The 12,624-nt window shown below is 32.8% G+C and overlaps 2 protein-coding genes across 4 annotated transcripts; both read left to right on the top strand.

The window, feature by feature from the left end:
* Positions 1-106: 106 nt before the first annotated feature.
* On the top strand, positions 107-3,474 carry LOC107937791 (ankyrin repeat domain-containing protein, chloroplastic). Its single transcript, XM_016870768.2, has 7 exons — positions 107-963; positions 1,052-1,128; positions 2,185-2,283; positions 2,456-2,554; positions 2,775-2,873; positions 2,972-3,070; positions 3,175-3,474. The coding sequence occupies exons 1-7, from the start codon at positions 219-221 to the stop codon at positions 3,283-3,285; spliced, it is 1,329 nt and encodes a 442-aa protein (XP_016726257.1). The 5' UTR covers positions 107-218; the 3' UTR covers positions 3,286-3,474.
* A 1,516-nt stretch (positions 3,475-4,990) lies between these two features.
* Positions 4,991-8,154, top strand: LOC107937788 (bifunctional nuclease 2). 3 transcript variants are annotated; one of them, XM_016870765.2, is made up of 9 exons: positions 4,999-5,389; positions 5,501-5,698; positions 5,790-5,842; positions 5,937-5,993; positions 6,284-6,349; positions 6,435-6,506; positions 6,753-6,862; positions 6,946-7,037; positions 7,561-8,154. In XM_016870765.2, exons 1-9 carry the CDS (start codon positions 5,134-5,136, stop codon positions 7,611-7,613), a joined length of 957 nt encoding a protein of 318 aa, XP_016726254.1. In that variant the 5' UTR covers positions 4,999-5,133; the 3' UTR covers positions 7,614-8,154. The 3 variants fall into 3 exon arrangements, with proteins under 3 accessions (XP_016726252.1, XP_016726254.1, XP_016726253.1); XM_016870764.2 differs by having other exon boundaries at positions 5,018-5,389; positions 7,880-8,154; XM_016870763.2 differs by having other exon boundaries at positions 4,991-5,389; positions 6,946-8,154.
* The last annotated feature ends 4,470 nt before the right edge of the window (positions 8,155-12,624 follow it).

The following is a 12,624-nucleotide window of genomic DNA, read 5'->3' as shown; positions in this document are numbered from 1 at the left end:
CTGGGCTGATGGGCGGCTGAGTTGTTTGGGTTTGCATTGCATGGGCTTTCCGGCTGAATCATCATCTAAAAAGCATGGTTTAATGGGCCAACTAGGAAGCCGATCGATCCACCATCATCGACCATCATCATTATCGTCTCTTTAGCCTCATTTCCTGATAAGCTTCGTGTAAACAAAATTGAATTTATTGGTGATTTTAAGCTGAAGAGCAAAAAGCTATGTCACTGCCTTCTCCTTCCTCATTGCTAAAACCCCCAACCCCCAAAATCTCGTCCACTTCATTTCTCTCTCTTTCAACATCTCCTCCTAAGCTTTCCCGCCCTCACAACTTGTATTTCCCTCGAAAATTACATTCCGTTTCCCCTTCCTTTCTCTCTTCTTACATAACCCAAGACAACGCCGCCGTCGGTGATGACGAAGAACACGTCATCGGTGATTGTCTCGTCTTCGAAGACGGTGCATTCGAAGACCCTTATCTCCAACCTGACTCCATGTTTGACAATCCCAATACCACCACAAGATTTGCTAAAACGAAGCCAAAAAAGAACAAACAAGAAACTGAAGCTGAGAATTTAGTTCCAGAGCAATGGAACCATGTGGTAGAAGAGATGAATATAACCAAGAAGGAAAGACGAAAAATGGCGCAACAGTTGGAATTTGGGCGTAGAGTTGAGAAGAAGAAGCAAGGTTTAGTCCCTATTAGAACCATGAATTCGCAAGAATACTTGAAGTATAAAGAAGCTAAATTAGCTCAGTTGAACCCCGTGGTTCTCGATAATCCATCGACATTTCCCAAGAAGGAAAACGAAGAAGATTCAATGGAGGATACAGTGAATAACCCATCTTCGAGTGAACGCGTAGCTCCAAAGAATCCTAGGTGGGCAGTTTACAGTAAAGGGTTCGATGATGTTGCTGAGTTTTTCAACAGTGGAAATTATCAGCTAGCCGAGAAAAATACTCAAGGTAATTTAGTGAATTAAGCTTTTTTTCTTTTTGGTTTCTTTATAATGTTCTTATTAATCTTTATGTGCTTGAATATGTATATATATAGGCTCACGTAAATTGTTTACAAAGGAAGAAAAGCTTATGTTGAATAGGCGTGTACCTGATTTAGCAGCTGCTACTTCTGTAAGTTTTTTAGAGCTCTTGATTATTGATTAAATTTGGCTTTCTTTAGTTCATTGTTTAAGCAAATTCTGTTCTCATCTTATTGGATTATTCTCTTGTATCATGCATCTTCCTGTTGACATGGGGCAAGTACCCTTTTTTTTAGATAAGTAGTAATTCTATTTATCCAAATAAGCGAACTAGCTGCTATAATTCAAACAGTAAAGTCCTCTTTTGAACATAAGACAGTGTTAATATTATCAACTTTAACTTTGTTGTGAGTGCATAAATGCATTGCCATGGGCGAATCCAGAAATTTTTTTAGTGGGTTGGAATTGAATTATAAATTTTTAAGAGGTCAAAATATAATTGTATTTATTAATTTCTGATTTCATAATTTCCGAAGGGATTAAACAGAATTTTTTTCATTTTGGGGATTGGGGGGGGGGAGTGCAATTTTATAACTTAAATTTTCTTTATTCATTAAGGGGCTAAATTGCAGGATTTTCATTCCCTCCCTTATATTTGCCCCTGTGCATTGCAACTGTCTCCTTGATCTTCTATGGTACATCACTCACCTTGAGCTTCTGAAGTTCCGAAAATTCTGCCATGCATAAAATTATAGAATGTGCCCATGCAACCTGTCTGTGGACCTGACATAATCCAAGAACATCACCATAATTGGTCCCTGGACTCCTTTGGAGTGCCTAGGAACATTGAAATGAAACCAGACCAATTTGTGCCATATCACCTTGTCAGCTCTTGGTCTGATAGCACTCCAAACAGCTGCTACTATCAGCTGCCAGTAGAAGGTGTTCCAACTATTGCCCAAGCAATAGGAAGCTGCCATAGGTCTTGACATTTTAACCATATATGGTTGCACCCATGCTATCCATAGGGAACCAACAACCGAAAGGTTTCTCATTGTACATGCTGGATTCCATGACAAAATGCCATTGATACCTAGCTCACCAAGAATATCTCATTTGCTATGAAGGTTGAATGTATCTATTATTATATATGTTTACTTTTGAGAAATGACTATTTTCCTTGTCATATTGCCGAAACTTTCTATAGGGAAAATGGTTGCCTCTTCACACTCTTGCCGCATCAGGAGAGTTCTACCTCGTTGATGCTTTGTTGAAACACAATGTTGACATCAATGCTGTGGACAAGGTATTAAAATGTTCTCTAGCTGACAGAATAAATCTTGGTCTCTTTTATATTCTTGTGTAAATTATTTCTTTTGCTCTCTTGTGTCAACTATTACATGCTATTAGATAGGGAGACTTTCTTCACATTTTTACCAATTTTTCATGATTTTTGAGTTTGTTGATGTTCGTTGCAGAATGGTTTGACTGCAATTCACAAGGCAATTATCGGAAAAAAGCAGGCCATTACCAACTATCTTTTAAGAGAATCGGCAAATCCATTTGTTCGTGATGAGGTGAGATATGCAAACTCCAGAAATTTATGGGAATTTTAGTTTATTAAATGGTTCCCCAGTGACAACCTTATTTGCCACTGTATTGTGATCATTGTTGATGTGTTCATGTTAGGAAAGAAAGGGAGATGGGGGCTTGAGATAATTTGACAGTATACCTTATTTTACTGACTGAGAGTGGCTTTGTGTAAATATTAACATGCTCGTTTTGTGCTGCAAACAGGATGGAGCCACCTTGATGCATTATGCTGTTAATGCCGCATCGACTCCTACTATTAAACTTCTTCTGTTATACAATGTTGATATAAACCTTCAAGACAATGTATGGTTAACTTTTCCTAGTTTGTTGTTTTATGAGTTTGTTTTCGATATTCTTTTCTGTTTTGGCAATGAACTTGTTTCAACTTTTGGCCTGTCTAGGACGGTTGGACACCATTACATCTCGCCGTTCAAGCTAGAAGAACCGATGTGGTGAAGCTTTTACTAATTAGAGGGGCAAATAAGATGCTAAAAAACAAGGTATAGAGTGATACTGTAATTTTAGACTGCTGTCCCTTCATAATGTTTGTCTTAATTTTTCCTTGGCTGTTCTGTTGATGCATCTATTCTTTTACATGTTTCAGGATGGTTTAACACCGTTCGATCTTTGCCTTTACTTGGGTCGAGACATGAGAACATATGAATTGATCAAGATATTGAAGCAGCTTCCCAAGCCAAAAAGCAATGAAAGATGATCAATTTAACCGCATTCATTCAGGTTGTTGTGAAACTAGGTGCTGATGAAACAACCGGTAGTTCACTTATAAGAAGAATGTTTTTGTTTGCTTCTTGCACCCAATTGCTACATATTGATCAGCTTGTCACATGTAATTATATTATTAAGAAATTTTATCAAATCAATGATTAATATATACCTTTTGTCACTTTCCATTTCTCTAAAAGTATACACCATGTTATATATACATTTTGTTGATGTCTTTTTGGTGATGGATAGAGCTTGGAGACATTGTGAGCTTTGAGAGTGCTGGAGCTTGTGTTTCGGGTTGCTCTTCTTGTTGGTTTATTTGATTTGCTCAATGACCAGTTTGTTGTTTTTTCGGGGTTGTTTTCTGTCAAGTTGTCTAGTCTTGATAGCTATGTGCTTTGCTAGGTGGTTTGGTTCTTTGATTGGTAAACGAACTAACATGGACAAACCAAGTGTTTAAGATCTCATAGATTTATACATTTCTTGAGTCTTGTTGAGGGGAGGCCGAATCTTTTAGAGAAGTTTTTGAAGTATTTTTTGTTGGGAGCTATGGATTCCTCAATGAGTTGATATTGTCTTTAATTGAAGTTTTGTCTCTCGATTTTGAAAGAGTTCAAATTCTTAAAGTGGTGGATTCAAAGAGGAATGTCTTGTCGAGATAAATTCTGCACGGTCACTTATCTTTGCTTATGGTGAAGTTTAAACCCCAATAATGTTACCACTTAATTTAGCTTAGATCAACTTGATCAAGTGTTCATTGTTATCATTTAAGTGGCATGGGTTAAAATGCAACCATAGGAAATGTATATTTGTCTACCCTAAGTAATTGTACACAACGTATGGTTCAATCTCATGATGTGAACTCGTCACCTCAAATACCTAAATTCTTATCAAAATATGAAGATAAAATCTCAATTGAAGATAATATCTGCTTGTTAAAAAGGTGACATTCATATTTTTAGTTGCACTTAAAAAACATAGATAAAAAAACTTATGGATAAAATACATCTAATGTCATTAATTTATTATAAGTTTACGTTTTAGTCACTCAGCTTTAAAATGTTACAAAATATTAACTAAATTATTTGAAATCGTTGCACTTAAAATCGTTGTTGTATGACATTCTTTGTTTACATTGCTTCCACCAACTGAAAGGTTCCCTCCTCATTTTCTTCTACAATTTAGCTTTTGTTCATGAAAAAACTTTTGAACGTTGCAAATCTACAAACCAAAACTTAAACAATTTTTTTTCTCCAATCTTCAACATTGACCATCAAATCAACTTAGATTTAAGGTATGTTCTTCTACTCGTTGAAAGGTATTCACTGTATTGATCGTCAAATCGTTATTTAGAGCTCACTAGACGAACTTAAAAAAAAATTATCAACCCAATGACTTAAAATAAATTTTTTTGAATAATTTAGTGACAATTTTATAACTTTTTAAAGTTAGAGGACCAAAATATAAACTACGCAAGAATTATTTTTATAAAGTATTTATTCGATATCTTCCATATCATTATTTTTACAAAATGACATTTCTCTATCGAACAACGTCCTAAACCGCTTCCACGGCAAACACGAGGGATTAAATTAAAAACTAACAAGGGTAGATAAAATCTAAAGTTAAAACATGCTTAAAGCTTAGCTTTCCACGTCAAAGCTTAAGATAAATTGAACACGTGTACATATGTTGTCGGGTCGGTGTTTCCCCACTCTGTTCTCCGAATTCCAACTAACTTTTTTTTATTGTCATTTTCATTGGTTAACTTGTTCTTCAAATTAAACTCCAAATCCAAACCCCAATCAGTTCCTTTCCCTTTTATCTCTCGTATACAATGCTCGGAGCTCAACTTTGCTACCGTACATTCTCCACTTTCTGGGTTTTCTCCCATAAATCAAATGCTACTACTTATCCCACCATCCCTGCATTTTCTTTCCCGTCGATTCGTTCTTCTTCAATCCGTTTACATTTCCCGGCGAAACTCCGGCCGGTTTCTTGCCACTCGATCCGTAGTGGTAGCTTCGATCCCCAATTCAACGAAGACGATGATAAAGATCTTCAGTTCCTGGAAGCTTCTCTTCTCGTTTCAGGTTTCGACTCGTCTTTGTTTTTGTTATATATATATATACACACACATAGTGTTTTGAATTTGGTTGAATTTTAATAATTTTGGGGGAAATTTTTTGTTGAATTTGGTGTAGAAACTGTTTCGCACTATCGGATGTTAAGGCAAGGAATTACAGAAGAAATTAAATGGCAATCATCGAGGAGAGAACAGCATCCTATGTCGAGGGCTAAAATTGCTTCTATTGGACAATCTTTTCTTAGTCGTTTCCCTACTCCAACTATTTTTCTCAAGATTTCTTGTGATGGGGATTTCTTGTTACCCATTATTGTAGGTATATATGTACAAGAAAATCAACAATATTTCTCACTTTATTTTGGATCTGTTGTTTTGTTTAATAGTACTTATTAATCTGCTGATGCTAGGGGAATTTGCTGTTGAAAAACTTATAGCTTCCTTTTGGGGAGATGATAATGGGGTAATATTTCTTAGCTTGTTACTATTTTTCTTTTAACATCTGATTTTTGTTATCTTTATGTTAATATCTTGAAATAAATTTGGGTTTTTTGCAGGAATGTCCAGATCAGTTCCATCTTGTTAAAAATGTTGTGGAGAAGCTTGGATATGAAGTATGAAGTTGGTTTTTTTTTTCATGCTGAAATTTTCCTAGATTTTATCAGTTTCTTGGTTTAATTGTTTCTTTACGTATAATGTCTATTAAAAAACTCTTTTGAATGGTTGGATTTAGTGGAAATAAGTAAGAAATTTTGTAAAATAAGAAAGGTATAATCGAGTCAAATGGTTTCGAGACGCTTCGATGTTCTCAATTGTGAACCAATTACTAGTTTCTCTTACAAACTTAGTGATGTTATTGTGTAATGTCTCTTTTCATTGATTTATACATTGTGTTTCATTTCAGGTTAAAATGGTGAGAATTACAGAAAGAGTTGTCAATACTTACTTTGCAAAGTTGTATTTTAGCAAGGTGATTAGAACTTAAAAGATTGCATTGTCGATCTTTATTCATTCGATAAAGGAGCCTGATTCAGTTATTGTTTTTGTGTTTATAGCCGGGAGAAAATGATGTGATAAGTGTAGATGCACGGCCCTCGGATGCCATCAATGTGGCTCATAGATGCAAGGTATGTACTTGGAAATTACAATGAACCGATCTTTTGCAATACGAAAGGGCAATTGCTTGCATTTTAGTCTTATTCTGTTGTGATTCCTACTGCCGTTTCAATTTAAGTAGGTTGGTCCAGTATTTTCAATTTGCAATCTGTCTCTCTATGTCAATGTCAAATGACTCGTTTTTACGAGGTTCAATAATGTATTCACTTCAACCGTTTGCTTCTTCGCAGCTTCTAATTGGTGTTTTCTATATGCAGGCTCCGATCTATGTAAGTAAACAAATTGTCTTGGAAGATGCTATTAGAATTGGCTTCGGGATGGGCAGAGTGCGCGATACAACGCCTACTTACGATGTAGTGCTTGACAGGTATGTTGTGTGTGCTACATTTGGTGTTTTTCGTAAAGTCCGGTTGGTTTATATTAACTCTAAGCACGGTTGTGTATTTCCAGCGCTATGGAGGGTCCGGATTTATTAACAGAGGAGCTTGATCTGGTGAGGAATATGAATTTAGCTGTTGAAGAAGAAAGGTACAATGATGCAGGTAATAAGAACATAGAATATAATCTTCCAACCAAAATAAAGATTATAGAATCTACCTTCTTTGTTCAATTATATATTTTTGTTTCATCTTAGGCTTTGCTAGGTGGAAAAAAAATTGGAAGTATGGAAAATTGGAGTGGAAAAGTAGAAACCTAGAAATATATATATATTTTCTTTATATTGATTTGCTCGATAGGAAAGTTGGAAAATGGAAAGAAAAATGTATTCTTTTTTTTCCATTCAATGCTCAGTAGAGTTGAGAAACGAGAGGAAAGAAAATGAATTCATAATTTTGTACATTTAACTTACATCTCACGTTTTATCTACTCTTCTTGTTCCAAATTGGAATGATTTTATTTATTTATTCATGGGATGGAAAATGGTTGTGATTTCTATTTTCTTTCCTAATGATCACACTCAATATCGATTTTCTTTTCACTTTTTCACCCTCTTTCCATCCTTCCACTTTTCCATTCTGTCTAGCATCCCCTTAGCGTCTTACATTATGAATCAACTTCTTGCAGCAATGTTAAGAGACAAACTAATGAAGCTACGCAATTCGAGTCATAATCAGTAACATGTTTTGATTGTAACCATGCTTGTATGCTTGTTGGTTGGCCTACTTGTGAGCTATAATTCATTTTCGATTTTACTATTACAAGCCAAAGGGTATACCTTCTGGTTTCCGAGTTTCACCAGAATGCTTCAGGAAGATGCCTATGCTAACCTCTTAACATAGAATAATGCATAATCCTGCTTTACAGAAGATGGTATGTACGAATGAGTCTCGGGTACAGGTACAATCTATCTTTCTTAAAGTGGCTTTTTTTTTCATGTTTTTAGAGGATGTTTGGAGGGTCATACCCTCATACTCATGTTCGGGCAAAGGAGCAACGTAGGCCATGTATAGATATAACATTTTGACATGTTGGACCATAATTAGGGTTAAGTTTGGATTAACTTGAACAATGAGATATAGCCATGATAATGAAGGTTATATATTCAAAGTTCACACATGAAGTTGTTTGTATTTTATGATTATGCAAACTATGATGTATAGCAGAAGACCATATATTATGGTTTTTTCATAGAATGTAAATATCTAATTGTTTCTTGTTTTTCGAATTTATTTATGTTGCTTTGCTATATTTAATTCTTTGATTGATTATCAATGACGCAATACACAGTTTGCACCTTTTTCATCTTTGGGTATTCTAAATAATTAATTGATTTTATTATACATTATTTATTTGTATTATGGTTGATTATAATTTTTTATTGTATAATACTAGAGATGATTGTTTGATATATATATTTATAAAGTGAAACTAATGGGAAATTTAGGCTAAATTATTCAAAAATGCCGTTTTTAAAAAAATTGTTAATTGAATGAACAGGTTGATTTTTGTCATATTTATCGAAATAGACCGATTTTGGATGGTTGGACGTGTTTTTAGTTTACTTTGCAAGCAAACGTGTCCAGTGGGATGCGTTTTTTATTGCGTAGTCAAAAATATCGATAACCTTAAGAAAGTATCGATACTATCGATACTCACAAATTTTAGCTGGACGCATTTTTATTTTTTCTCTTCAAAATTTATTCTAATAAATATGTCAAAAATTGATTTATTCATTTTGTTTTTTGAAAGAAAAACGGCATTTTTTGCTAATTTATTCGGAAATTTGAAAGCAATTTTTGTGTTTAAATAGAGAGAGAAATGATTAATGGTATTTCAGTAATTAAAATTAATTGAATGTGTATGTAATTAAGGTATAAATTATAATATTTGATAAATCTGAAACACATCGATATTAGTACCTACATATTGGTCCCATATACATATATATTAATTCATCCTCCTGTATCACGTGAGCAAAAATCAAATAATTGTACGCGTCATGACTATGTGCATATGGATAAGCGGGAATCCAAATTATTATAACAAAACTATTGCAAATTAGAGGAGCAAGGTCTTCCAACTATTTTGGTTTTGGTTTCAACTTATTTTAAATTTATATTATTTTAGATTCGAGTTATTTAGGTTTATCTGTCAAATTTTCATTATGCTTTTTAATTTTTTTTCAAAATTTTTATTGATTTTGAATACTTTCTTTTCTGAAAATTCTCATTAGTCCTCCAGAATTATTTTTAAAAATTTTAATTAAATCTCAAATTTTTTAGAACTTCTTAGTAAGCCTTGGAAATTTGAAAAATCTAATTACACCCCTTCATTTTTTTGAAAATTTTAAGTAGACCCTCCCAATACTTAATGGCATGTACTGGTACCAAGTTAAAATAATTTCTGATTATTTTTTCGTGTTATTTCAACTTTAAGTCATTTTGAATTTGAAACTATTTTTTTGTTTAAGGCGGTTTCACGTTCGTATTACATAAACTAAATCAAGTGAAGGCAAACTCAATTAAAATCAATCAAGTTGGTGAATTTAAATCCAAATAGGATTGAATAGCACATCCAATTTCTAAAAACAGGTCTGACTAGTTACCCCCTTGGCTATTAATATTGCTGACTGTCTATCCCAGAGAGAGAGATTCCTTCATTAATGGTGGTGGTCTTTCTGGTTCGGCAATGCAGTGAGAGTATCACGATCATGGACATGGACATGGACATGGCCTTTGTCTGCCTTTCTTTCTATTGGGGCACACACTTTCTTTTTTGAATTCTTGCTTCACTTTTATAACTATGACCAACCCCCATGTGCTTGTCTTTATAATACAAATATTTTCTATTTAATCCTTCATATTATATATATATATGTATATATTATTTTTTCTTTACTTTTGGAACTTTGGTTTAGCCATTTGTGCAAAGAATTGGATTTCAGTTGACCCCTCCAACAGACAGACCATATTTTACTTCATACCAACTCAGTTTCATAGTAGAAATACTGCTTTGCTTATTGTTCTCTCTTGAGGGGGGTCCATGCATGCAATGTCTAGCTATTGATACATGTATTAATATTGGTAAAATGACTTTTTTTAGTCCCTTTTAATTTTGATATTTAGTAAAATGGTCTCTAGAAAAAAAAACAAAGCACTTTAATCCATTTTAGTTTTGAATGTAAGCGACTAAGGACAATTACTCACAGAGTTAAAGTTTTTCATCAATTGTATATTTTTTATGGTTAAAATGTGCCATAGGTCCCTGTACTCTTCATAGATTTGAAATTTTATTTCTAGAGATTTAGTTTATTTATTTTTCAAATTTCAAAATCCAAGTCCAATTGTTAACATTTTTTTTGTTAAAATGGTTGAAAAAAAAACTCACTTGATAACTATATAAATAAAAAAATTACATTATAATAAATCTGAATTTAACAAAATAATTTTAAAAGGTTTAACAATTAGACTTGAATTTTGAAATCTGAAAAATAGTGGGACTAAATTATTAAAAATAAAAATAAAGGGATTTTTAATTTCAAATTTATGAAGAGTACAAGAACTTATGGCATATTTAAACTATTTTTATTAGTATAATAACAAATTTAGCACTCAAAGTTTACACATTTTGTCAAATTTTTATTAATTTAACAAATTTAGCTTGCACTATCTACACAAAATAGATGAAGAGTGCATAGACGTATGGCATATTTTAACCATTTTTTTACTGGTATAATAACAGATTCAGCACTCAAAGTATACACAGTTTGTCAATTTGTTATTTATTTAACAAGTTTAGCCCACAATATTTACACATAATACATAAAAATCGAGGACTAAATTTATTATTATATCAATCGAAATGATTACAATTGATGAAAAAGCATTAATGTTATTATCAACTCACTTTTGAAATTGACACGATTAAATTATTCCAATTTTTTTAAAAGGAACTAATTTACTTGATATCGAGATTGACAAATTAAGATGTGTTTTTACCATTAATATTAGTTGTGGAAGAGGGGGTATAGACCTATTCACGTGTCGGATTGAGCCAGGTTCGGGTCAGGCTTAAGCATAATATTAACACAATTTATGCTTGCCCCAGCCCGACCCGAAATATGAGCTTAAAGTTTTGTCCAAGCCTAGGCTCACCGTATTTTTTTAAATTTTTTTTCTAAATATTTATATTATATTATTTTAATATTTAATATTTAATATTTAATAATTTCATATATTTTTATTGGGATAAATCTCAAAATTATACATGAACTTCGATTTAATGTGCAATTGTATACATGAACTTTAATTTAGTGCAATTATACACATGAAACCCTAATTGTGGTTCAAATGTATACTTGAACCTTTAATTTTGATTTAATCATATACATTTAAAGAAATAAATACATCGATTTATTTTGATATTTGATAAATATAATTATTTGTTCATGCAATATATAAACATAAAATTATGTTAATTATATCAATAATTGTGTTGATAATTTACAAGAACTGAATCAAATAGAAATTTCATGTATAAAATTGCACAAAATTAAAGTTCATGTATACAATTGCACATTAAACCGTATTTTGTATATAGTTTCGGGATTTATCCCATTTTTTATTTATTAAAATTTTGTATATAGTCATCTTAACATTTTTCTAATATTTACATTAGAGTAGTATTATATATTAAATATAGATTTATTTTTTTATGTGTTATAAATTACATAATACATAAAAACAACATAAATTATTATAAATTTAAAATGGGTTGGGTCAAGTTTCCGAACTCACAAAGAAAAAAGGAATTAAGTGAGTTAGACGAAAAGAGAAGCAACTTGGACAAAAAGAAACGAAGTGACTTAGACAAATGTTTTTTGTCGATAACCTCAGACCAATCAATCGGATATTGATTAATGTGTAATCGATCGAACACTACTCGAAAACGGCTCTTCTACTTAGAAATGAAATGTTTCCTCATGAAAATTCTTGTTCCCATTGGACTATTTGTATCTATATGCTTTAGGATCCTGATTCATGGATCTCTTGGTCCGAGAAATCAAAATAAGATGATCGAACCATTTTTAAGTCTTGAATGTTTAAACTCAAACTCGATCTATATTTTAAATTAACTTAAATTTTTTAAATGTAATATTTTTATATAAACCCTCCGAAATAGGGAGGGAATCTTCTAACCCATACTATCCATGATGGGGTGCCCCATGTAACTAAAAAGAGAAGTATACATAGAATTTAAGGCAGGCTTAATGATTCATAGAAAAAGAAAAACATGGATGGGACTGTGGGGAGGGGAAGAGGGAGAATAATATTGGATATAAATGCAGTGGCCCCAAGTTTCTGCTTTGGTAGTAGAGGGTTTTAAATGCTCGTATTGCAGAAAATAAACCCTCTCTTACTCTCTTAAATTCTCCCCCCTCCCCCCCTCCACCCCCCAGACATTCTTACAACACAACACAACACCTTCTTCCTCATTTTTCTCTTTCTGTCTTCTTCTTTAACTTGTTTGATATTCTTCATTGATTTGCAGTTCCTTATGGGACAAACTGCATGTCGGGCATGTTAGAAGAGGAACCATCCATGGATGGTTTTTTATATTATATGGTGTAATATGACATGAAATAGTGACTTTGATATTGGCCTGGTTCACTCAGACATGAAACATAAA

Source organism: Gossypium hirsutum, chromosome D03 (assembly GCF_007990345.1).
Source record: "Gossypium hirsutum isolate 1008001.06 chromosome D03, Gossypium_hirsutum_v2.1, whole genome shotgun sequence".
Lineage (NCBI taxonomy): Eukaryota > Viridiplantae > Streptophyta > Magnoliopsida > Malvales > Malvaceae > Gossypium > Gossypium hirsutum.
This window is presented reverse-complemented; position numbering and strand designations above follow the sequence as displayed.